The following is a 26,973-nucleotide window of genomic DNA, read 5'->3' as shown; positions in this document are numbered from 1 at the left end:
CACCTAAAATGGACTGTTACTGTGTAACACTCACTGACACAGGAGGGATAAAATGCTGTAATATAAAGATAATCATCCGTTTGCCATTTATAAACTCTTTTGCAAGTCAAATTTGTAATGAAACTGTTCTGTGTATAACATGATCAACCTGAACGGAATTGTGCAGTTCTACATTGTGACATAAAGGAAGGACTGGACTGTGGGTTTGTGTAAGAGCAGTACAGGTAATTTGTTCCCACACAATGAAATAGATTGTATGCACGTTATTGCAATATCCTGCGCTCTTAACAGTTAAGCTTCTATTTGTTTTCATGCAGTCAGCATCAGGGTCAGAACTAAATCTAATATTTGTTTTGCCATTCTGTTATGGAACTTTTTCCATATGTTATGGAATGCTTATGGGCAGATGCTTTTTTTTTAGTGTGCATGCAGACAGCACCTTTTGGAAAAGTGTACCTCAAGCTTATCAATATTATTGACAAACATAACCTACTTTAATATAAAATGTAGATGACATTTGGCAAAATCTGGTTTGTTGTGCATTTGCTTATTGCATGGCGTTAATAGGCTGCTCTGTGACAATTTGCTGTAGAAATGATAAGTGCAAGTTGTTAATGATGAAATCCAAACAGACTCTTGCTGTGAGATTAAAAAGAGGAGCTAATAACAGTGTTGGGACATTAACTTTACTTTGATTGCTGGAAGTTGTAATTACAGGTCTGGTCTAAGGCTGTGTACACACTACAGTTTTGTCAGCCGATTGGCACAATAATAGCTCTATAAACAACCAGCCCGATATCGCATTAGTGTGTACACTCCAACGATAAGCGATTATTGTTACAAAGCCCATCACATCGCTTGATTTTGGTTTTTTTTTAAGCCAGACTAAAAAAAATCTCATTTAACGATGGAACAATGTTGTTCCAATTCTGCAGTGTGCATGCACTCACCCCTCCCCCTCTGTCTTTGGTTTATTTAATAATCATCATCATCATTATTTATATAGCGCCACTAATTCCGCAGTGCTCTACAGAGAGCTCGCTCACATCAGTCCCTGCCCCACTGGAGCTTACAGTCTAAGTTCCCTAACACACACACATACTAGGGTCAATTTGATAGCAGCCAATTAACCTACTAGTATGTTGTTTGGATTTTGGGAGGAAACAGGAGCACCCGGAGGAAACCCACGCAAACTCGTGAAGAATATGCAAACTCCGCACAGACAAGGCCATGGTCGGAAATCTGAATTGTGACCCCAGTGCTGTGAGGCAGAAGTGCTAACCACTAAGCCACCATGCTATTTTAAACTTATATAATCTTTACTGTCTCTATGTCCATGTTACTCCTTATGAAATCTCTGGTTATTATTAGGGTGTGTTTGAGGTGTGTCTTGGGAGCATGAAGGAGAGATTTTGTTTTGGCATATGTTAAATGGCTTTTCAAATAGCAAAACATTTCTTTATTGTTTCATGTTTGCTTGTATAATATCCTTTTCCTACCCCTTTTGTATGGAGTGTGGTTTCCATTTACCTTCTGTCAGTAGTGTGTATGTTTAATTCTTTAACTGTTTACATGTGAAGCCATAATGGACAACTGACAGGTTACATATTGCTGTGACATATTCCACTGTGCAGAATGGGTGTGTAATGTAATCTAAATAATGGCTTCAGCCTGTAATTCCATGTACACTGGGAGTACGCGTTTTGCCTGACATACTTGTGGCAACATGAGACCTGTCACAGAACTATCTTATCATAATTGATGTTATTTTTTTTTGTTTTGTTTTTGTTATTTTTAAACTTCAACAGAATGCCTCTACTTTAGTGCTTACACCAGCAATCGAGCTAAAACGTTGCAATGTTACCACCAGTAAAGGCAGATTAGCTTGATATCTGGTAAATTTGTTCTAAACCTGACCGCTATCAGCCTGTGTGTGTTCACTTTTTTGTTTATCCCAGTGATGCTTGGCTAATCGGTGCCAGATCTAGTGCAGTATAACCTTGTTTGAGTCCTCTCTGATCACTGTCATTAGCTGAACATATTTTCCATTGCATTTGATTAAAAAAAATATTCTTTGGACTACTTTATCAATTAATTTTTTTATTTTATCAAGTGTAATCTGCAAATGTAACCCCAAAGCTGTATCTGACATTTGGTTAGACACATGCAGGGAAATCAAAGTATGAAGTTCTCTGTCTACACCTGACGTAGTCAGGTTTGAAATGGCACAAATCATTTTTCACCCTACTCATTTCAAGCTGTGAATGTTAGCCACGATGTTTGATACAAATACCACTTAAAGGATATCTGTAATAATGCTAATATAGCCGCCCCCCTAAAAGTTGTCCTCTTTTAAAGTTGTGCCTTCATGTACAAGGCCTTACATAGGTTCACTGAAGCCATTTCAGATGGCTTGAATATCAAATATATAATCAGTGTTTATGCCCCCGAAACAGGTACTTATGAATATAGATGTGCACAGGCATATTGCCAGTTTACTTGTCCAGCATGCAACGCTGCAGAGTGAGCCTATCGCAGGAACAACACTACCTCCATTCTACATCGAGGGGGAGGGGGGCAGTGTTAATCCCGATCAGTACATATCTGGACTGGTGCTCGATTGCACTATTCATCCGGACTTATCGTGCTCCATCTTTGTATCTATACTCCCAGATGTTAATTACATGTGTTTTACTAGCATTTTCAACACTAGTAAAAGCATGTAAACGGTAGAACCCTAAAATCCATTATTTCTAGCGTCCTCATACCTACGATCACTGGGCGAAATGCTAAGTTGGACACATGTTGGGCATAATTTATGCTAAGAAAGCCGCCTGTAAAAATAGCGTCCTTATTCCAAAATGCTAAGTTGTCGTAGGCATCTACACCTGTAGCAAATGTGCCAGGTTTGCGTCAGGCGTTCATACAATAGAATACAAAATAGATTCATTATTAGGTTTGCTATAATACTCTTTCCTGCTTATGAATGAAAGTAGAAAAATATGGAAAAAAGCCCACAAAATCCTATAATATATGTGCAATCACTGAAGAAAGCGTCAGAAGTGAATTTGCAATCGTCCTATGGGAGGCTGCCAGTTCGTGCTGGTGACTGTTGTCATCAACATGTATTTGCACCTACCCTCTAGCAGTGTCTCCGTGCTAGTCTTCCCTCACTGCATTTGTGTGAACAGTCCCTTACTGTACTCTGCCTGTGTTGGACCGCCTCTCCAGAACAGTCCCTTACTGTACTCTGCCTGTGTTGGACCGCCTCTCCAGTTGTAAGATGCGTGGAACTCTGCATACATGCGCTCATGTGCAGTGCAAATTTACGCTGCACAAACAAACGTATGTTCAACTCTGCATGATGCCCAGTGGCCCTACTGTAAGATAACTTGACAGCTTGGTGTGCAGAGAAGGAAATGTTTGTTGCTTATGTACCTTGTCATATGAATTAAAACATTAATATAATGTCTTTTATTTGAATCATGATACAAATAGCATACAATGACATGGAACAGGTGGTAAAGACTTTCAATTTATGAAGTGGTGTGGATTACCCCTGATACATAAGATAACAGAATGTCAATTGTAATTGTTGGTGGGGATGTGAGTTCATGGACACAGGTGCTTCACTAGTTTCTGGCTCTGGACAGCAGATAACCACAGGCACAAAACTATTTCTCTGACTCTGGGCAGTTGATGGCACAGGCACCGTGCTTAATTGAGAAGGATTATTAAAAGTTAGTGGGTCACCTATACTCTTAATTGCATATGTCACAGGTGCTTTTAAAGCTAATGATTTTCCAGTTTTAGAAGTGCTCATGCTCAATTTTCATAGAATATTATTCTCCGCTGAAATCATAGCACTTTTGCAGCTTAGAGGTCTGGTGAAATATAATATTACATTTCAAGAGTGTTTGTATTGAGCGCTTTGGACATTTGTTCAAGCTGCTGCTATCATCGTTTTAAGTTAGTGAGGAGCGATTACATGCTGTGCTTTAATCAGAGAGTGAAAAGCACCAGTATAACACCACTATAAAGCTGAAATCCATTCTGTCTGAGCTGTTGAGGCCTCCATGAAAATTTTTCTTCACTATGACTACTGTTTTTAATACTTCCAAGCTGAATTTTATTTCAGTAACCTAAAACATAACTGTGTGCATGTTCTCTAGGTTTTACGGTGGCAACTTAACAAAAATTGAGAAAACATTATACATGTTTGCCTGGGAGCTATTGCTATTCAGTATTCCCTACACACTGTTTTCTGTGCAGCATCTGTGGTTCGTATGATGATTAATTTTATATTACTCATCCTAAGACTCCCGAGCACTTTAATTACTATTTGTGACTGGATAGGTTTATTATGCCACACAGTCTGTGGGGAGTAAGGAATGTTCTTACACCGTTTTATCTGGGTTGTTTTCTCACCGTCGGTAACTGACTGTTATTTACCACTCCTACTGGTGTCACCTGCCACCAGACACTCGCTGACTTACGAATGCCAACTGCGCAATAGTTATAAGAGGATTTGGCTGCCACCACCAGGCTCCTACACCAGCACCTGGAACCGTTTACTTCTGGTTAGTTGGTATAGCTGCTGCAGCACATCTTTGCTGTGGGCTGGCACCTCCTGAGCGCTTACTATGGATCAGGGCTGCTTGGTAGCAGGTAGAGTATTGACACAGACGCCGGATTCAACACAGGACAGCCAGGGAATGGATTAGAGTGTTAGCTTTTTTTCTGTTGGTCACAGGTAACATCAGGCAATATGTATCAGGGAGAATCTTCAAGTAGTGATTATTGTTGGGGGTACTAGTGATCATCCAAAAGTACGAATAGCATGCTACAGTTAAAATACAGCTCTTTATATACAGTTTCTGACACACATGTTGGCAGGAGGTAATCCAGCCCCCTACCCATATCTGGCACCACAACGTCTGGGGTATTACATTTAATGTTTAACAACGGGATGAAATATATTCACCAGTGTTGCATTATTCAGATAGTTACCATGTTTTTTAAAGACACTGGATAAAAAAAAGGTAACAACCCCCTCAAATGCATCCAGGCTAAAAAGATGTGTGGGTCACTCGTAAGATAAAATGGCTTTAGCATGGGGCCAAAACTAAATTTCCTCTAAAATGGCATACTGCCTCAGACATCAATACACTTCCAATACAGAAATCAGTACATTTATACAATAAGTTATTTCTAAGTGATCCAGCCACACTGTTCTTCAATGAAAATATGCAGTGAATTGTATTGTAACAGCTGGAGAATGTAATATATGTATTTTTGGCTTTACATTTTCTTGGATGGTCCTTGGTGTTTTCAAAATTCTCAGCCACACAGAATGAAATCTATACTAATCTTCTAACACATCCTGGCAATCCTGTTTGACTTTGCAGGTCGTTCTTATTCCTTTGTGGTTGGCCATTTATTTCTCTTTAAATAATTTGCCAGAACTAATTGGTGACAGATTTTAGTACTAATTATGCTTTCCCCAGAAGGACTGTTTATCATTGTCTTTCTAGCATAATATGTGTGTGCCTCAGTGCTGTCCCCATCTAGCGCTCTGCAGCACAGATGGAGAGCGATTCATTCTCAGCTGGCAGGGAATGTCACACACACTGATTGTAAAAGGCTTGTATCATCTTCCTCCTTTAGCATTGTCATTCTGTGGTAACTTATTGAAATACTTCTATTTTAGGGTAGTGTCAGATGCCTTTTGTATGTAACCTGTCATTGCTCCCAGAACCTGACGGTTATCCTTGGGGAGCAATTGCAGATTATACCTGTAAATTGCAAGCTGTATAAACATTAGGTCCCTGTTACAGTAGCGCAAATAAGCTGTATGAATGTTGTCTGCCAAGTTCCTTGGGCACTTACACATCCTTAGGATTGCGTCGGACGAGCTTTTGAGCTGGCTGGAAACGAGCAGAAATGCTATGTTTGAGGACATTTGTTCTTCTGACAAATTGAGCAGAAAATGAACTGAGACGTTTTGAGCTGTTGGTCTTTCTACTGACTTTTGAGCCTAATAGTTTAAAAATTAATAAGCAAAACACAAAAAAGTAACCACTTTGGCATAACCAAAAAATCCACTGTGTTACAGTGATCAAAAGTAATGCGAGACCTACAGAAGAATTTACATTCACTATAATATAGAAGTTTTTATTATTGCCATATTCTATGCAAGCCCTTAACACTGCGAACAGTGATTTGGAGCAATTGTTATTATGAAACGACATCCTCGTGAGATGGTTTTTGTTATTTACATTACTTTGTGTCCCAATCTGTAAGTGTGTGAACACGCCCTTACTGTACTCTGCTTAGATTGCCTCTCTCTCCAGGTGCAAGTGGACGGAAGTGCCAGAATTGCAGTAATCTCCATACGCATGCAGCCATTTCGCATGTAAATTGCAAACTGGCATAGTACTTTCTCTACATCAGGTCCATAATTCGGTAAAAGGACTTCCTATGTCAAATGTTTATTAAGGAAGGTATAGACAGATGCGGTACAACTCTTATTATAACTTTAAAGCTGCTGACTTTTGGAGCTAAAGAAAACATTTCAAGCCACATAAATGTTGCTTACCAGTAAGGACTCCTCCATCAGCCATTTCTTAAGATACACTATATGGACAAAAGTATTCGGATGCTTGACCATTACACCAACAGGGACTGTACGGACATTGTATTCAAATACATATACTTTAATATCTTGTTGATCCCCCTTTTTGCAGCAATAACAGAGTCCACTCTTCTTGGAAGGCTTCCACAAGATGTTTCTGTGGGAATTTGCATCCATTCATTCTGTAGAGCATTTATGAGGTAAGGCACTGATGTTGTACGAGAAGGCCTGGCTCACAATCTCCCTTCCAATTCGCCTCAAAGGTGTTTGATGGGGTTGAGATCAGGCCTCTGTGCGTGGGCCAGTCAAGTTCTTTCACACTGAACTCATCAAACCATGTCTTTGTAGTCCTTGCTTTGTGCACTGGGGCACAGTCATGTTGGAATAGAAAAGGGCCTTCCCCAAACTGTTGTCACAAAGTTGGAAGCATAGTATTGTCCACAATGACTTGGTATGCTGAAGCATTAAGATTGCCCTTCACTGGAGGTAAGGGACCTACCCCAAACCCTGAAAAAACAGCCCCATACCATTATCCATCCACCAAACTTCACAGTTGGCATAATGCAGTCACAGGTAACGTTCTTCCGGCATCCGCTAAACCCAAGCAGAGAAGTGTGATTCATCACTCCACAGAACACATTTCCACTGCTCCAGAGTTCAGTGTCGGTGTGCTTTACACCACTCCATCCGACGTTTGACACTGGTCTTGGTGATGTGAGGCTTGCATGCAGCTGCTCGGCCATGGAAAAAACATTCCATTAAGCTCCCGCTGCACAATTTTTGTGCTTACATTTAATGCCAGTGGAAGTTTGTAACTCTTCAGCTTTGGAATCAGCTTAGCGTTGGCGACTTTTACGCACCATGCGCCTTAGCAGCCGTTAACACCACTCTTTGATTTTACGTGGTCTTCCGCAATGTGGCTCAGTTGCTGTTGTTTTTAAATGCTTCCACTTTCTAATAATATCACTTGCAGTTGACTGTGGAATATCCAGCAGGGATGAAAATTCACGAATCGTCTTATTGCAAAGGCAACCTGTCTAAGTACCACACTTGAAGTCACTGAGCTCTTCAGAACGACCCATTTTGTATCACAAATGTTTGCTAACGGAGACTGCATGACTAGGTGCTTGATTTTATACACCTCGGGCAAAGGGTCTGATTGAAACACCTCAATTCATTAATTAACAGGCGTGGCCAAATACTTTTGTCCATATAGTGTATCTGTGCAAATAGTGCAGATAGAGATTCATGATCACACTGCTTCACCTGTCAGATAGTTGCCAGTCGAAAATGTGCCTATTCTCCAGCTTTGCACAGCAGTTGGTTTTTATGTTTATAATCTGATGCCTTGTGGCGTCTACATTTTGGAAGGACAACAATCATGACTTGACAAGCAGAGAATGAGGCTGAATGAAGGCAACTGACTTCTGCGGCATGTGATCTACTCTGCCTAATGCAGGGAGGTCATGTGGTGGATGCGGAGGGGGAGTGCGTGCACTGTGCCCATTTCAGTGCTGGAAGCTATTCCAGGTTTCCCGTCAGGGGCTTATATACATGGGTGGAGTCCTATATGCAACATGTTCTTTTGCCTTGTGTCCATGATCCGTCCAGCAACCAAAGGTATTATGAGTAAATGATAAATGTCCATGTGTACGACCCCTTAAGCAGTTCAGGATTTTTAGATCTACTGTACTTTGTTTAGAGGAGTTTTATATATGCTTTTCGTTTTGTCTTTTCAGTGTTTTATATTTAGATTTTTTTTATTTTTATTTTTGCTGTTAATGTGTGTTAATTCTATTTCACTGTATTTACAGCACGAACCATAAATTCTACAAAGAGAGAGAGCATAATGACTTGAGAATATTCTCCTAACCCTGCTGGTTCAGTGGACATCCACTCGTAGCTTGTGCCCATAACCCTACACTGATTTTGTTACATTATACATCGATGCCCGGAAAGTGTTGACAACCTCTTATCTACTCTATTACACCAATTCATTGAGTCAAAAGACAATTATTAACTAGATATCTAGAACGAGCTTTTATATTTCTGGAAACCTGCAAATCATGAATGAGTTCCTACATGTAGACATGTCAGTGGAGAATATTGTGTATATATATTTATACATTTGTAATGTTTGCCATTGGCCCGTCTAAAAGCAGGAACTCATTTTTGGATTGCAGCGAATATTAAAGTCACTTTTTCTGGTTAATAATTGCCTTTGCATGGTTAGAGGCATTACTCATTAAATTATTCTGCATTAAAGCAAGAGGAAGTGTTGTTATGGCAACTGGAAAGGTAATTTGGAAGGTTTACTGCTCTGTATTCTGAAGAGTTCTCCAGATAACTTGCAAGCAGAATTGTGCAATGCATATGACAAATGCAAGATTATACTGCCAAACGCCCCTTTTAGATCCATAATTGTATGCGTTCCTGGAATTTATACATTGATTTTTCAGGGTCCCTTTATTTCATTCTGCGTTTCAGTAGGCCAGTCAATTTCCCTGAGTATACACTCTATTTTCCAGTATTGTACAGTATTTTTACATGTTGTATTTAGTGTGTATTTCTGCAAGTGCTCAGTACCTTTTTTGACTATTGTACTAAACCCTTGCAGGGACATATACATTAGTTCATGTATTGGTAATGAGACCCAATATACATTTCATATACAGTAGCTATTAAAGGTATTCCCACACTGTTGTCATTCTTTAACACTTTGTTGCATCATGAAATCAATATAAAGTTATCCAGAATTTTTTTAACCAGTGATCAACACAATACGCTATAATGTCCACAAAACCCCTCCTTCTTTTTAAGACTTGGCGGAAGCAGCCTTAGCTGCAATTACAGCTCTTTTGCACATGTGGGCACTGCAATTTTTGCCCCTTCTTTGCTGTATTGTTTGAGCTTCATCAGAATTTTGGTGGGATTGAGGTCTGGGCTTTAGTTGAGTCGCCATCCCAGTATTTTTTTTTTTTTCGCGTGTGTGGTTTTTTTTCTCTTCTCGATTTATAAATTTTCTTCCGAGTCCTAGTTATGTGGCAGACTGTAGCTGGTTCCTTCAAGGTATGTCTATATCTTGTTCCACTTTGATACGTTTTCCAATCCCTTAAGCCAAGAAACATTTATTATTTAGCACCAATCTTATTACACAAGTCTATGTTCCATTGGAGCTTACAGTCTAAATTCTCTACCGCATACACACAGGCTCAGGACTATTTTGTCAGAAGCCAGTTAACATAGCAGTATGGGCAACCCCCCCCCCCCCCCCCCCCCCCACCCCTTCCCCCATAGGATTGTGCTGCCACCACCACACTTCAAAGTAGAACTAGTGTTCTTGGAATAATGCGCAGTCTTGGGATTTTGTCAAACATACTGCCTAACGTTGAGACCAAGACTGAACTTTTTGGCCTCGTCAGATCTCCTATTGTGTAGCTCTGCCTGCCACATGCTCCCTGACAAACTGTAGGAGAGATTTCGCTCAGGTTTTTTCCTAAAATGGTGTTCTTTATGCTACTCTCCTGTAAAGCACAAATTTTGAAGTACGAATAAATATAGTAGTGGCTAGCAGCGCATAAAAAAAAAAAAAAAAAAAATCTGCAGCAAATACCTATAGTAATAAGGGTTCCACCCAAATACCCTTCAAAAAAAAATGCCATATATTTTTTGTATATTGTAACATGGCGCTAATCTCTTGCACATAGAGATTATACCAATGGAAAAATTCTTCAATAAAGGTGTGTATGTCCAATAAACACTAGTACACAAAAAATGGTAAATAACAGCCTCGCATTATACAGTCTCATGAATACGCTCCCAGCTGCCGTGACTTTGGGAGTGTTTGCTGTATGAGGTCACACGATTACAGCCCAAAGTCTTTCTTTACCTATCTCACAGGTTATAGACCTACTGAATCGCCCCCAAACAGCTCACACACGTCAGGTTTGCCACCACCTGTTGAATATGGGCAATAGCACCCCAAAAAACTGTCCCACACTGACACACAAGGCTTCTAGCTGCTCACAGACTATCGAGACCCACACCAGCAAGCAAAGGGTTAACGCTTCACACCTCCAGACTGTTACACAAATGTAAATACAAGCACGCACAGTTTGTTAATCAAATGTATCAACAAATCACTGGCATTCAAAGGGTTAACTTGGTCGCGCTATATTAACAGGTTAATGGATTCGTTAGAGTATCAAGGATGCCACATATTAAATTGTAGATTTAATATACAAAAGTACAGGGCATACCTTAATAATAATAATGAATAAACAATAGATTGACATAACAAGCAAAGCAGTTTAAAATAAAAGGGGTTACATTCAGAGTAGCACTTACGTGAATTGCCTTTTCTGGCCAAGGGAAATTGGCTTGGAAGATGGACAGCGAATTAATGTGAATTGATTTCCCAAAAAGTCTAAAAAAACAACAAAAACCTGAGACTAGTTACAACAAATTGTCAAAGACACTATAACCCCTGTCCCCGCCCCAAGGGGTTGTGTGTCTGATACGTTTTTCAATCACCATTTGCATGTTGCCTGATTTACTACCCAATTCTACTTGTGATCTAACTCTTTTGTGGAGCGTCACACAGACCCAATTTCATTATTCATAATTTGTCCATCTTTTGATGGAATTATGACAATGTGACATACCTTTTCCAAAAATATGTGATTATAACTGTTCCCAGATACTGCCTTTACCTGTAATTCACAACACTGGTGTGATCTCTCCTTGGTATGGAGTGGCACCCAGATTTCCCAAAATATGATCTATGAAGACATTTTCCTTTTTGAAGCCCATATATCTATATACCTGTACAGGCTTTCAAATGTGGCCTTTGTCTCCAAGATTCTCACTTGGGCATCTGGCTCACTCATTTAAATTTAGTGGTTCTTTGTGTTTATACTACCTATTGAAAGGAAGTCAATTAGGAAATGGAATACATGATCAAAAACAGTGGATGTCTGTGATCTGCATATCTTAAGCAGGTCTCTTCACAAAAGGGTTTGTTCAACCTAATTACCTCCTACTGGGCTAATTGTTTCCTTTTGAAAAACATTTGGTCAAACATTTATCTGAGTAGAAAATCAGGTTCATTTATGTATCAATGCAATAAATATTTTAATATTCTATTTCATCATATCAGATTTATGCTCTCATAAATTTGATATGACCGTCTCACAGTCCCACAGAACACTTCTTCCAATCTTCATAAAAAGTTCACTCTTATACTTGATGTTGCTAGATGATAACTTGAACTGGTATTTAGGTAACACGGGATGATATCCTCAAATGTAAAGGAAACATTGATAGTATAGTATTTCTGAATATTAAATGTATACACCCTGTGTCAAGTGCCAGAAATTGTGTACAATCTCCTTGTTTCCAAGACACTGAAAACCAGGGGGTGAGACTCACATATGCAAATATTATGAGGGGATCTCCTTCGCCTATGGTTTGGAGGCCATCTTAAAAATGCACTTACACAGATGTAAATAGAATTGATTTAAAACCAGCTTCAGCACCAGGATCTTCTCACAACATTCCTTTTAAAGTTCCTCTCCTCATTACTTCTGAGTGTTGACATACTCCATTCATGTTCATAGGGAGCAGAAGGAGGAAGGGAACAAATGGAATAAAATAGTGTTTTATCTCATTACATATAAACGAAAAACAACATAAAATCAGTCCAAAAAGCGCATATATAGAACTGGCAAGGCCACCTACCAGAGTCCTATAAAAAAAAGTTTATAGCATGCAAATCCACGCTGTCCTTCTCTTGCACTGGTGATGACTTGTGCTGGAACCTCTGTATTCGCCTTCTATCACTCACCTATCATTCACCTGCCAACGCATTTCAACCCTTGTATTATAGGTCTTACTCAAGGCTTGACTACATAGGTGCTGATCACACACATAGTGTGTGTGTGTGTGTGTGTGTGTGTGTGTGTGTGTGTGTGTATATATATATATATATATATATATATATATATATATATATATATATATATATATATCTATCAAAGAACAAGGTCCACGCTACACATCTGAATCCAAGCCTCGATTTCAATACAATACACAAAAATTGTGTGTTGAGGAATAAGCTTCGTTTTGAAAGGCTTTTGAGGTTATTTACAATTATTTGTATACAAATTTTGAAGGCATTTGTCTCATAATCAGTGTCTCCCATCTTTGGCAATGCAAAAGTCACAACAACCATGCCAAAATGTCCTCCCTAACAAGTGCCCCTGTTGGCTTATATTCTCTTTAGACATGACCATGCTATGGGGGATATTAAGTCCCATGACCACAGATTTGCGATTTTCAATGACCTTTTCTCGGATTTGCCTGGAATGTTCTTTGATCTTCGTGACAAAGATTGTTTGGAAATGCACTAACCACCTGTGGGACCTCTCAAAGACAGCAGTATTTTATTTTTTACTGAATCGCTGTAACTGTACACTGTAGGACGCCTATCAATTATGGGATCCCTGAAGACTGAATTGCACCCGGGTTTATATAGATGACTCTTTGCAAAAGCTGTGAATATGTATGGAATGAATTATATTTTTTTTTTTTTTTTTTTGTAATTGGTAAATAAAAAAAGCTTTAGTTGTGGGTTGTATGTTGATTAACTTACAGGGGGGGCTGATTGCCATCCTTGTTTAATGCGTTCGTGTCGGTGCCTTGTGAGCCAGACCTCTGGTACCTGAAGGTCCATCCTATGAGGTGTTGCTTATAGGGGGATCTGGGCCAGCTATGGCTCTTCAGAGCTAAGTTAGGGATCAGCGTTCAGTCACTCTCTTGGTACTGGGCAATGACTTAGCACCTTTGGTAATAGGGCAACAAAGAACAGTGCAACACACCACATTCTACAAGTTGAACATTCAACAATGTAGTTGGGCATACACAATTATCATTGTGGGTGAAAGGTGGAACTTCTTTTCTTTTTAAATCCATAAACTAACTACAATGATTTTCTTGAAATATTAAGCATTCATCCTTTTAGACCAGGCCATATGGTTAGTATCATGAATATTATTAGTAGTTTTTCCTATGAGTAATACGATAACACTGCTCTTTGAGATGAAACCTGTTTTTAGTGATATGCTTTTTAATTAATGGCATTTTGTGTCTGACACAAGATTGCACTTCTTGGTGTTAAAATGTTAGCAACAGTGTGAGCTTAGACAGAGTTTGGCATGTACCCTGCATACATTGCTGTCATGCTTTCATCAGCATATATGGATGAGCAAAATCACCTCTGTTTCACTACAATAGGTTTAAGGATATCAAATAGTTTGTTCATTGTACTATTCCCAGGTTGGTTTAAGTATATAAGCTGCTTGTGGCAGTGAGAAGCAGTATGTCCGGTCTGTACAGGCTGAAATCTGGGAGTTTGTAGAAATGCAAACATTCTCTTCTGGAAACAGTTGTTTTAACTTGCTTACTTGAAGTGTGGATTTTAGTGTAATGTACACATTTTGAACCTGTGCAAAAAAGAAAACAAAATGGAAAAAAATAACAAACAAATAAACTATTATAGCAAAATGTGATTTATATGTATATACGTATTACCACGTACAAACTGGAATACAAGAGTGGGTTGCCCACATTGCATAAACAAATAATATTGATACTCTGAACTCTCCAAATACACCATTATATGCAAACTATTTTTCTAGTTTTTAAAACGGATGCCTAGAAGACTTGAAGCTGTTTTGAAGGCGAAGTGTGGTCACACAAATATTGATTTTGATTTAGATTTCTCTTCTGTTCATTCAGTTTGCATTTTATTAATTGATAAAAATAAACTAACACTTCTTAAAAGCATTCTTACTTTGTAGCAGTTTTTCCACACCTGCCTAAAACGTTTGCACAGGTGTGTGTGTGTGTGTGTGTGTGTGTGTGTGATATATATATATATATATCTCACACACACACACACACACACACACACACACACACACACACACACACACCCACCCACCCACCTGTTCAGGACCTAGAATTTGGGATCTCATTGTGTGTCCTGCAAGAGGCGCAAAGTCTGAAAAGACAGCTGTGGGGTTGGCTCTGTAGAGAGAGCTCAGACATAGCTGAGTAAGGGGCTATTATGTCCTACAACAGGCATGGAGGACTAGAGATAGAGTGACTGGCTTTGATTTGTGTGTGCAGCAATCAAATAGAAGTAATAAGCAGCCTAGCTGCCCTGATTAGAGGCGTGCCAAGGGGTGAGGAAGTGCTTTGAATGGGGGCTAGGTGTTTTTTATTTTCAAGCTCTTTAATACTGAAAATTAAAGAACTCGGAGATTAAAACATAAGTGTTAAGGCTTTCATCTCTGTCCACACCAAAGTAATGACAGTGAGGAACAGTTACATACCCTGGATCTTGTCATAGCAGTTTCTGTTTACCTTATTAGGACAAAAGAATTTAGAAAGTCAAGGGCATGCTCCATCCAGAGGTATTGTGCCCCCCACCACCTCTGTCTTTTTGGTTTTATATTTTGTAGGACAGCGTGGGAAGTTTCTCTATAGACACCTAGAGAAAGGAAAAGTCACAATATATACTGTGTGGGAGGGATTCTTTTTCTTCTCTACTCTGGTGACTAGGGGTTACCTCATTCATTGTCCCTGCCATGGAGTATTTCAAGGAAATTAAATTAACTGATAATTCTCTTAGTACTGGATTCACAATAATAAAACAAACCAATGCATTTAATGGACAACACTGGAAGTATTATATGTATTATCTAAATCTGGAATTATACTTTAACTGAAAAGGATAATTTTTGTTTATACTAAACTGGTAACAGTTATCCCCTCTGTCCAGTGACAGGTTTAATCTCTGACAAGATACCTGCTCTCTTTCTGATTGCAAGGGGAATTGGCACTCTGACTCATTTCCCGTTTTTATATCAAAATTCTTTTGCAATTTCCTTATGGTTATCCTAAATTTGCATCAGATTTTTTTCATCATTCTCATTAGATGTAGCAACTGGCTGGGTTGAAGTTTTTACAGAAATTGCATCTGAAGTAAGCGTCCCACACCGCTTTATACGCTCTTGCACAGTGTAACCTCTCTGTTTTCATGTCTGAAAAGCTTTGCACATGCTTTCAGATTGTTTTGGCATACAAATTACCCCATGTAATCAGATCATTCAAATTGTATGGGATCTATGAAAGATCCAAATGTTTGTTCAGAGACAGAACCTCTCGAAAGATGTATTCGTATTCTCGATAAGTAAAACTGGTTAACCCTTATAGTGCCAATGACGTCAGATTTACAGAATTGTCACTAAGGGGAAACTGAGGTCACTAGCCAATATGTTCTAAAGACAACCTGGTGACATGCAGGATCGCCTATTCCACAGAGCCCCAAGTGTTGCATAGAGGAACCAGTGCAAATGCAGCAGGCTTTTTAAATAAAATAGCCTTCATTACATCAATCTTCTATGAAGCTGTGAGTGACTGTGCTGGATACCTTTTAACTCTCAGGATCTCCAGATTCACAGATAAAGAGCCTGAGTCATTAAGGAGAACAAAGCATAAAAAAGGAGTAACTTAGCACCTGGGCAAAACCATGTTGCATTGGAGGGAGAGGTAAATTTATAATGTGAGATCAGATTTATAGTTGGGGTAGGGCATGTCCTAGATCAACTTTAAATTTTAGTATTAAAATAAAGTTATCAAGTATTTGTGTGCTTCCTGAAAAAAACAGACAGTATTTAAATTATGTGCAAAATAATAAATAGGTCTGTAGCGCTGCATTTGTTATTTATCTGTCTAAAAAATAACATACAGAAAAAGGATGAAACAGGATCACGAATAGACTCGTATATAAATTTATTGCATTTAAATCCACATATATAAAATACCTATTAATGCTAATTTGCAATATAGTAGGAGGATGACACTTAACATAGACTCAGTCACCGTGCACTGTGACAGAGAGAGATTCAAATTAAAAAACATATAAAAATGTATATAAAAAACGTTGCTCATGAGATGCATAAAAAAAACCACAGCGCTACTAATTGGAAAATAGTGACAGCTGTCCTGATGTAGCCAGTATTGTGGTGAAGGATGTAGAATATAATAGTCCAAAAGCCTTTGAAGTGACCTCCCCACAAGATGCTAGTATCAGCCGTGGTAGACAGTCAAAGGGGCATATTTAACAATTGACGGTATTGCACTATCGTGCACTTACCATGTAATTAGGTAATGGAAGTCTCAAATTGATATTTATGAAAGCTCCATCGGACTGTTCAATCTCGAAAACCAGTAATTTTCTCTGCACTTCGTTTTTGCTAGCAGTCACCATACAACAGTATGGTGACTGCTCGGGGCCGGCATTTAACAAGTTCCGAAAAAATATATTTTTCAGGAACTTGTAATGTAAATGTACGGCAGCTGAAGCTGGCGTACTTCATCGGAACTGTTACAGAATCTTTTCTTCCTCGGTATGTCCAGCTCTGCTTCGGAGAGAAGAGCTGGACAGCGCATGTGCAGGGAGTGATCTTGTGATCCCTCCCTGTCATCTGATCTCATTTCAGACTACACTGTACTTTTATTTCCAGCATCGTTGTCAACTGTCCTAAACTCCGTGTTTGTTATTCATAGTATTGGTAATGTTTATCCTGTTTATTATAAAAAAAATTACAAAATGTCACTAAAAGCTGTAATTTTTTTTAGTGCTTAGTTAAAGTGGCTTCTGAAACCTGTGGCACATTTTTTTACACGACAATGAGTCCAAATGGGTCCACACACAGATGCAGAAACACTATTCTCGTGTCTGTGCACAGCCTGGAGGTCTCTAGACTGCACATGCGCAGTTGCATCTACAAATGAAAAAAAAATGAGGAGGAGGAGATCGGAATACAGCGCGTCCGAAGAGGCAGGGATAAGTATGATTTTTTTTTTTCACAGAAACAGCAGATTATCGGGACTGCTGTTTCTGTGCTCCGGTTTTGATAAATTTGAGAAATGAATCAATACTTATCCGCCGATAAGGATTGATAACCATTTCTCTATTTCAACGATAAATGATAAATGTGCCCCAAAGACTGATAATATATCCCATTTGGGTAGTTAGTAATATCCTGATAGCCGTATACAGCTCTGTCTGGACACATATAATATAGAGTCAGAGCTCCAACCGCCGTCGTATCATGTATTCCAAAAGTTCTACTCCATACCCCCGAAGATAGAACAGTCCAAACGTGAGTGAATAAAGATATTGGTACTCACTATCTTTGGCCGCAATACAGTAAACCACTCCACTCCCACCTTCAGAAATAGCTCCAACGGGGAGACTCTTCTCTTAGATCGTACAGGTGACCAATAACCAGCTAATCGCCCGCACACACTCAGGATTCCGCTCAAGTTGGAACACTATTTCCAAGGTGCTGGTGAGTCACAGACCCGCTCCTTGCAGGACATACATCTCTACTATTATTGGTCATCTGTACAATCTAAGAGAAGAGTCCCCGTTTGAGCCATTCAATGAACAGATTAATAGAAACTGCAAAATAACATATTTATGTAGAATGTGCATCTATGTTAAATTAATACATTTTATTTGTTAACTGATAAATGCGTTTATAAACCTGGAACATTTTTGATACGTCTCTTGTGATACAGAGTAACCATCCACCCAGTATAGATAACTCTGTAACCATTAAATCTAATAGTACTTGATCTTCAGCTGTGTGTGTCTCTAGCAATATGAAGTCTTAAAGGTGTTATGTGAACCTGTAATATAAAGTTGGTCAAATCTACATATAGTTGAAGAGTCTTGGCCTTATGTTTAAATTTTATAAATTCTATTTATTTTGCATTGCAGATATTTCTCCTAGCTTGTCCCCCGTGTAAAATTGCCACCATAATATTCAGGTGAGTATTCTGCTTTCTGACTTTGGACTATTTTAGGAATAATTAACATATTCACTAAATTTCTTATTTGTCATGTGATGGTAACAAACACTTGAAGTTAGGGAGGTTATCAATGGAAGGACTTGCGGAGAATGCAATTACACAATGACCTACTATCCTTGATCACAAATTTTAGTGGATATGGAATCATTGGAACTAATGGGTTCCATTCTCATACAGATTTATATGATTATACTAGCATTAAAAAAAGAACAAAAATAACTGCATGTATTTTGACGTTTGTGGGTAGGGGCCCTTTGTGACCAACGTGTTCTATCAGTGGTATTCTATTTGCCCCTGTAATGGTATACACAGGGGGAATTTTATATGATTGTGTTATCTGATGAAGCTGTTTTGGCCACTCGTTTTTAGGCTAAAAAAAAGTGTCTATTTAATTGATTTGTTTTAACCTTTACTTGTCGCAACTCCCCACAGTCACTTTTGCATTATTCTCTTTCCAAATTATATGTACAACACTGTTTGGTAAATGTTTATAGACATTGTGTTTAATGACATCACTTTGGTATTCAAAGGAACACTAGTTTAATATAAGTAATAATATATATTATCATAGGTAAATTGTATGGATATTTGAATAGCTCTGCCTTGAAGTTCTGTGCTTGAGGCCTAATTACCCTATATGCGTTATGTATGGTCACAGATATCCTCTGTAGTTTCTAATGTCCTTATAGTTTATACAAGAAATGACATTGTACATGCAAAATTGTAACAAGTTATTTTATTGAAGGTTGCAGATGCATATGTTAAATGGAGCCCTTCTTGCTTTGGTGTTCCCGGTGCTGAACACGCGATTGGTATGTATCCGATGCTTTTGTTACTGTCTTCTATTTTTTTTTTTTTTCTATTATTGCTAGTTTACTCTAAGCCTAATCAAACTTTTACAAAACTACTACATTTATTTGGGATTTGTGAAATATAGAATATGGATAATTTGTTAATCTTTTGCATGGAGCGCATCACGGCTACTCTACACAACACTCCTGGGGGTATATTTACTAAACTGCGGGTTTGAAAAGTGGAGATGTTGCTATAGCAACCAATCAGATTCTAGTTATCATTTATTTAGTGCATTCTACAAAATTATAGCTAGAATCTGATTGGTTGCTATAGACAACCCCACCACGTTTTCAAAGCCACAGTTTATTAAATATATCCCCTGGACGAACCATTTTGAGGCCAATTCCCCGATTGCATACTCTCTGACTCTCTAGTCCCAAAATTCACTAACCACTCGGACAGCAACAATACCATGTTTCTTTACTATGGTATTTGATACTACTTGAGATCTGGAGTGAGTTTGTATATTTTTACAAGTAAAATGATAGTTTGCCATTAGAACTGTAGACACAGGTTTTATCTCTTACGTGCAGGATGAGATTGCAGAATATGTTTTCACTATTTTCTCACTTTCTTGCACCTTTACAGAGTTCAAAGTTTATTTTATGTTAGTATGACTCTCATTGAGAGTGTCATGCTAACATAAGATAATTAGATGTGTAGAACCCGTGAATAATAATAAAAAAATAATATATATATATATCTATATCTATATCTCCAATACAAAAGTCACTTGTTTTTGCAATTTGGGGTATCATGCACTCCATACAACTTCCATTAAAAATTGTAATATTTTTAACTCCGTGTTCTGTTACAGGCCTTGGCAATAAAAAGAAAAAGCGCCACAGTACAAACATACAAGCCTCTATACAACATAAAAATATCACTCTATGCAGGTCATGAGTTGATCAGGTTATAATTTACTTTATATTATGTTTAGTGATGACAGACGTTAGAACTCCTTAATGGCAACCAGCAGATTTGAGATGGTGTCATTTCCTTTCCTTGCTGTAGTAGGATCGGCTGTCCTTGCTCCAAAAGTGGTCCTTGCAATGTCTTGTATTTAGAGTATATCCGTGAAGTAACAAATGTCCTTGATTGTTCATCATAATTATGCATTGCAAGTAAACAAGTATAATGAAACAATATTTTGCGTGTTTGTGAGCTTTTAATAAGACACGTACAGTATAGAAGAAGTCAAATATATGTTTCCCTGGGTGTTAATGCCAGTTTTATGCAGCATGCTTAAATTTTATATATGAAAATGATGACACCAGTGGAGGATGTAATATTTAGCATTTTATAATGGGAGAAACATATTTTAATTGCAGTATTCCTTGCACTGGAATTATACACACCTGTGCTGGTGGAACCTCCGCCTCTCAGTAGAACGCCTTTTGTGCCTTCCAGAAGCACTTTGTACAGGAAAGTGCATTACTGTGTGTATGCCAACACAAGGAATAAAACATTGTAATTAAGTCCCAATATCTTTTCAGTCTCATGAATAAATGACACATATGAGGCTAAACAGAGCAATATTTGGTGAGTAAATAGAAAAGTTGCTAGTTGTTGGAGGTTTTGGTCCTAAAATTATAGCCGGATGGACTTTGTAGAGATGTTTTTACTGCGTGTTTCCAGCTGCATGCTCAGTACATAGAGCAAAGGTCTTTTATGGGTGGTGGTTCCAAAAACCAGAATGTATGTGTGTGTGTGTAGATGGATATATAGATTATTGTGCCGTGTGCCTGCTTCTTATGCATGAGCTAGATGATTAGATGTACTTGCTCAAATAGAATTGCATTGCACCACAACATATTCTGCGGTTCATAAATTTCCTGTTTCTGATTAAGCAAATGAATAAAATGCTGGATTATATATGCCTTTTGTAAGGTTAACTATCCACTATAATGGGTTTTGTTTGCTGTAACTGTTGGAAAACCATTAATCTTTAGGTCGTTTTATAGTAAAATATTAGTATTTATCTATGAAGCCACTCACATGTCACTGTTCTGTTTTTCCTGCTTACTTATTTCCCCCCATTGATTGTATGGCTTCCTAAAGACTTGACTGATGCTGTATATATCCAGAAGTGTGTTGAGGTTGACAGGCTTTTCTCTGCCAGTACTTGTGGATGTAGTAGTGATTTTTGAACATGATCACTTCCATAAGAAGAATTCAAGCACACAGAGTAGATTATTGGATTACAGTCCTTTTGTGTCCTCAGGATCCAGTCAGTTGGGAAATAGTTTATTACCTTATTTTTGTAATATAACAAGCTACAGTAGGATTTTGCAGTTGGTCGATAGTTTGATCCCTTTGGGGGTGAATTTTTCTAACTATTTGTTGCTCAACTCCCAAAGCAAAATATCCGCACGATGGGAGCTATTGCTAAACCACAGCTGGAAAGTCACAGGTTGTCTTGGCCTGTGTTATAAGGAACGCGGCCATCTATGCTGAGACAAGGCACGTATTCCTTCCAAGCAAGGTCTGTTTGTTGGTTGCATACAATCTGTAAAAGTATTTATATCTTAATCCGCTGCTGGACTAGCTCCTGCCTCCTGAAGATCTATGGTTTAGAGTCCACAGGTCATGCAGTGTTTAAATGAAAGGTCTGTCCTACAACTACATGGATAAATACAGATACTGGATACTACAATTGTTGCATCCATATGTAGGTTTAATGAAGGTTATTGAGCTCTAGTAAATAATTCACCAGTCTGCTTTACTTTTCATTGTTTCATTTAAAGGATGGACAGTTAGCAATAATCTAACACCTTCACAACCAAAGATGCACGTGTGTAAACCCCTGTTCCTTGCATGTTGAGTTCTCCATAGGAGGTTGTTTTCACATGTTAAGCTGGTGCCACCTGTTTAATATAAAGTATTTGTTTCTTGAATTTGCTCTTCCTGAAATGTACATGAATCGGTTCTAGCAACCAGGGAGCTATTCAAGGGAAGATTGCAATGCTATAGGAAGTACACCCCTCCTTCACCCACCTAGGGGCACTTCTAGAGAGCGGAGGGTAGGTTTACATCTTGATGTGCTCCGGTTGGGACCATCTAGGTCCAGCCATGAAAAACAGGATTTTTGCGGTGCGCATCCCATGCACCTTGTGAATGAGGCCCCGAGTCTGGACAATAAGTAACCTGCTCGGTGACGTTTTTACATCACATATGGCTGAATACAGCTGCGATCTGTTCGTAAACTTTTTCCACTCTCCCCATCTCTTAATCAGTTTAAGTAAAGTATATGAAAAACAAGCAAATGATTGGTACCGCTTCTTCCTCGCACTACTAAAAGATCTGCCCAAACCTTAATCCTGAGACTGCAAGATGCCAGGACTTCACCACATGCCATCTGAAGCAGCCCTTCTAACCATCTGGTGGCTGAGCAGGCGTCAATAATATTTTATGTCCTTTTACTTCTCTTGTATGTGACAAAACATGAAAGATAGATTTAAACAAAGTTGTTTTGGAGCTATTCAGATACACCTGAGATATATATATATATATATATGTGTGTGTGTTAATAATAAAACCTGTTGTATTTTTCCCTTGTGTAATTGCAGTTACCCTTCGAAGTTGAAGTGTATTATATTCAACACATCTTGCTATACGTTGTTCCCATCTACTTGCTGCGTAAAGGAGGTATGACCTGAATAACCTCTTCTCCTTCACTCAAGATTTTTATACTTCTTGTTTAAACTGTTATTCTCAATATAGAATTAAATACCGAATTTAATGGGGGAAATTCAGTTCTCTGGACCATCCACAGGGACACAGCTCGCCGATGTTATGGTAGGAATCTGTGCTTGTAATCTCGCACCCCATAGAGCTGCTTGGAAGAATGAGCAGGTGTTCCTACCATAATGGCTGGCAATGTGTGCAGCCGGACATCGTGGTGATATCCGTGCAGCACATAGCTAGCAATTGAATCCCCCCCCCCACCCCCCCTATGTATTTACTTGTGGGGAAAAAAAAAGAACAAATTGTTTTTTGTTGTTGTTTTTTCTTTGTGATATCTTTATACCACCAAAACAGTTATCAAAATACAAACATATGGAGATCTGGTGTATGAATTAATAAACACTTCATACATTGACATTGGTACATACATGATATTAATAAGTGTTAGATCCTATGAAGACATGTTGTCATATGGATGGCATGGTGAGGTGGGGTCGTGTGTAGGATTTGTTTGCTCTTCATGTACAAAGCATCCGGAGGAAACCCACTGTTTCCTCCCACAGTCTGACGACATGTTTGTTTGTAAATTGGCTTCTGATGAAATTGACCTGTATGTGTGGAGGGAGAGGGAGGGGGAGCTATTTAAGTTAGAATGTAAGTTATAATGTAAGCTCCCATTGGGCAGGGACTGATGTAGGTGTAAAGAATCTCTTTGACAGGTGCATAATATGGTTATATGTTGGTTTTGTATAAATGAAGGATGGTAACATTGGAGAGACATGCAGAAATACATTGGAGAAGTAATAGCCCTGTTGTAGGCGTGGGGCTGTGCTATCGGTTATCCTGGGGCTTGGCATGGTCTATGTCTGTGCACTATGGTCTCAAAATGACACGGCCTACTCCCTACTCCCTATCTATCTGCATTTCAATACAAACCCTGCAATACATAAAGTGGTTGATATTCTCCTTGTGTATCACATACTTTATTGAAAACATTAGGCAGTCTGCCGCACCCTTATTTCTTTATTGAAAAGTACTGTTACATTTCAGTTGTTAGTTATTTTGACAGTGAATTATTGAATACAAATTCATCCCAATCTGTTCATCTATTCTAAAAGATTGTATTCTGTTGCCATCTAGTGATCATTTTGGTAAAGGTTTTAAAGCTTTTGCTTTAGATTTTTCTATATTGTGTATTGTTGACTCTGTTAATCTAATTTAGTACATTTTTCATCCTATAATAAATGTTTGTACAAATGTGTAACCTGTTTTTCTAGGTGTTTACACAGCAGAGCCAATTTCTAACTTCTGGTGGGCAATTTTAGCAACTGGCCTCATGTTCTTCTACCACTTCAGCCTTCTCCAGATCCTGGGCTTGGTGAGTATACAAGCAGTGCTATCCAATTGGCATCTTTTACAAGTATATGTACATGTAATGTTAAAAAGTTTTTCCACATAAAAAGTGAGGTTTTCTGCCAAAGCAGATTCCATTGATTAACATAGTAGATTTTTAATGATTTTTTTAACAAAACACATGGCAAAAGTACTAAAAAAAAATATATTTCAACCCTAAACTCACAAAGCAAACAGCCTTTTGTAAGTTAGGTGCTGATGTCTCCCACATTTAGCATAAAGTAGAAATGTTAAGTTATTCTACAGGCTGATCTGCTTAACACAGTGGTTCCCAAACTTTTGCAGTTCGCGGCAACCTTAGAGTCTCCATAATTTTTTCAAGGCACCCCTCCAAAATAATTACCTAGCAGTCCCGTTTTATAAGCAGTTGGGTCAAAAAAAGCATAATAAGTATTTAGGTCAGGACAGAAATACTTTATTTAGTTGTATGCAAAAATAATACACATAAATCCAAAGGAAAAGAATACTTTTATATATTTTTTCAATTATATTTCTGTCAAAGAATAATTTACAGCTAACTCACACTGTGCCCCCTCTGCATCTCCGCACACTCTGTGCCCCCTCTGCATCTCCGCACACTCTGTGCCCCCTCTGCATCCCGGGAGGCCAGGAAGAGAAAAAAAAAAAAAAACAACAAAAAAACTTACCAATCCGGGCTGCGCCCGGGATCCAGCATCCTTCTCTCTCCTGCCGCTTGTCACTGAATGTCGGGCGTGATGACATCACGCCCGACAATCCGTGAGGAGGGAGGATGCTGGGTTCCGGGCACCACGGGATTGGTAAGTTTTTTTTGTTTGTTTTTTTTCTTCTCTTGGTGCCGCGGCGCACACTCTGGGAACTGCCGGCTTAACACCATAGTGACAAGTTTTGTAATAAAACTTGTTCAATAAGCCACTTCCACGTTTAGGATCACTTTTGTCACTTTTCACTGTAGTGGCTTCAAAATTTACTTTTAGATGTTTTGTTAAAAATTAAACAGTGACATTGTTGGTACCATTTCTTATTTTGTTTTGTGAACATGGCCCCTTAGTGTAGATTTACAGATACCATATGAATTTCTTGTGCATTATGAGTAATTTATCATTTCCTCAAATTGAAATGGTATATTGAGTTAAATCAAAGTTGCGGGCCTGTATATAAGCATGTGTTCTGCGGCTTTATACCTATGTTTGGACACATGACTTAATGAATTTACAGTATAGAGGTGTATTATATCATCTAAAAATTCCTTTAAGTAAAATGTATATAAATCATGCTTATTGATCACTTCTGTATACGTTGCAAACACTTTAAAGCACTCTAAAGATTAACGTATCACTTAATGTACATTTAAATTACCGGTATATTAGAATGTACCTTGGAGTTCTTTGATGTGTACAAAAGCTCTCTGCCTCTGTATATATGGGCCTAAAAAGTCTTTGTAACTTCTAATATTATATTCATTTACATTTGGGATTTCATTATCAAATACATATGTACCTGGAATGAGGCTCATGTAAAGCAGATGACTCGTAGCATGTGTTTGTGAAGACTATTAGGTTGAGTATTGTGGGCTTCCTATAGATATATAGAGATAGATTATACACTATTTCTTTATCCCCAGTACTGCTTTACTAATTGACTTCACTCATTGTTTTGTTCTTGTACCTTTTCAATAGATGACTGAGGTGAACTTGAACAACATGCTGTGTCCGGCCGTGTCTGACCCTTTCTATGGACCTTGGTATCGTATATGGGCTTCAGGACATCAAACCATCATGACCATGATCCATGGGAAGCTGATTGTGGTTCTCTTCTCCTCTGGGCTTCCGGGCTACAGGTTCCTGGCGGACCTGATTCCCTCTTCAGGAAAAAAAGTTGATTGAAAGGTCACTGCAGGATTGGTTAGGCTTTAACCTCTTCACAGCCAAAATGTGGATCTAGCATGAAGAGGTTAAAAGGGCTATCAGCACTTTGATGATTTTAACAGTGTTAAGGACTTCCAGTTACATAAACAAGTGACCTTACAGAACGGACCACAGTGTCCAATACTGGATTTTTTTTATTAACCTTTTCAGATAATGTTTCTGCCCTATGAGCCACAATGGTTTCCTTTGAGGAGTGGAGCAGTTAATTAGAGGAGGCCGATGGTATGTCTTTCACAGGGATGGGGAACATACCTGTTTTTTTGGGGTTATATGCTCAGTCTGTTACAAGAGTTTATGCTTTTATTTATGGGTCTTTATAAGGAGCTTGTTAGACAGCACTAAGCAGACACTTTCATCCATTATGACGCAATCTAAAGGTTTATCTGATTGAGCAGTGCTTTAGTGGATCGAATGCACTTATATATTTGTTTTAAAGGCCTGCATACCTAAAACTCACTCTTAGGGGTATATTTACTAAGCTGCGTGTCTGAAAAAGTGGGGATGTTGCCTATAGCAACCAATCAGATT

At 38.5% G+C, this 26,973-nt stretch overlaps 1 protein-coding gene across 1 annotated transcript in view; it reads left to right on the top strand.

Annotated features, from left to right (window-relative positions):
* TMEM164 (transmembrane protein 164) overlaps positions 1–26,551 on the top strand; it is a 34,382-nt gene extending 7,831 nt beyond the window's left edge. The window contains exons 3-7 of the mRNA XM_075184329.1: positions 18,492–18,541; positions 19,329–19,395; positions 23,008–23,086; positions 24,403–24,503; positions 26,197–26,551. Of these exons, the coding sequence (XP_075040430.1) occupies positions 18,492–18,541; positions 19,329–19,395; positions 23,008–23,086; positions 24,403–24,503; positions 26,197–26,403 (504 nt within the window). The 3' untranslated portion in view covers positions 26,404–26,551. The remainder of the gene's footprint in view (positions 1–18,491; positions 18,542–19,328; positions 19,396–23,007; positions 23,087–24,402; positions 24,504–26,196) is intronic.
* Positions 26,552–26,973: the final 422 nt, after the last annotated feature.

The sequence above is a fragment of the Mixophyes fleayi genome, chromosome 9 (assembly GCF_038048845.1).
Source record: "Mixophyes fleayi isolate aMixFle1 chromosome 9, aMixFle1.hap1, whole genome shotgun sequence".
Lineage (NCBI taxonomy): Eukaryota > Metazoa > Chordata > Amphibia > Anura > Limnodynastidae > Mixophyes > Mixophyes fleayi.
The sequence above is the reverse complement of the archived record's forward strand: the minus strand, read 5'-3'. Positions and strand labels throughout refer to the sequence as shown.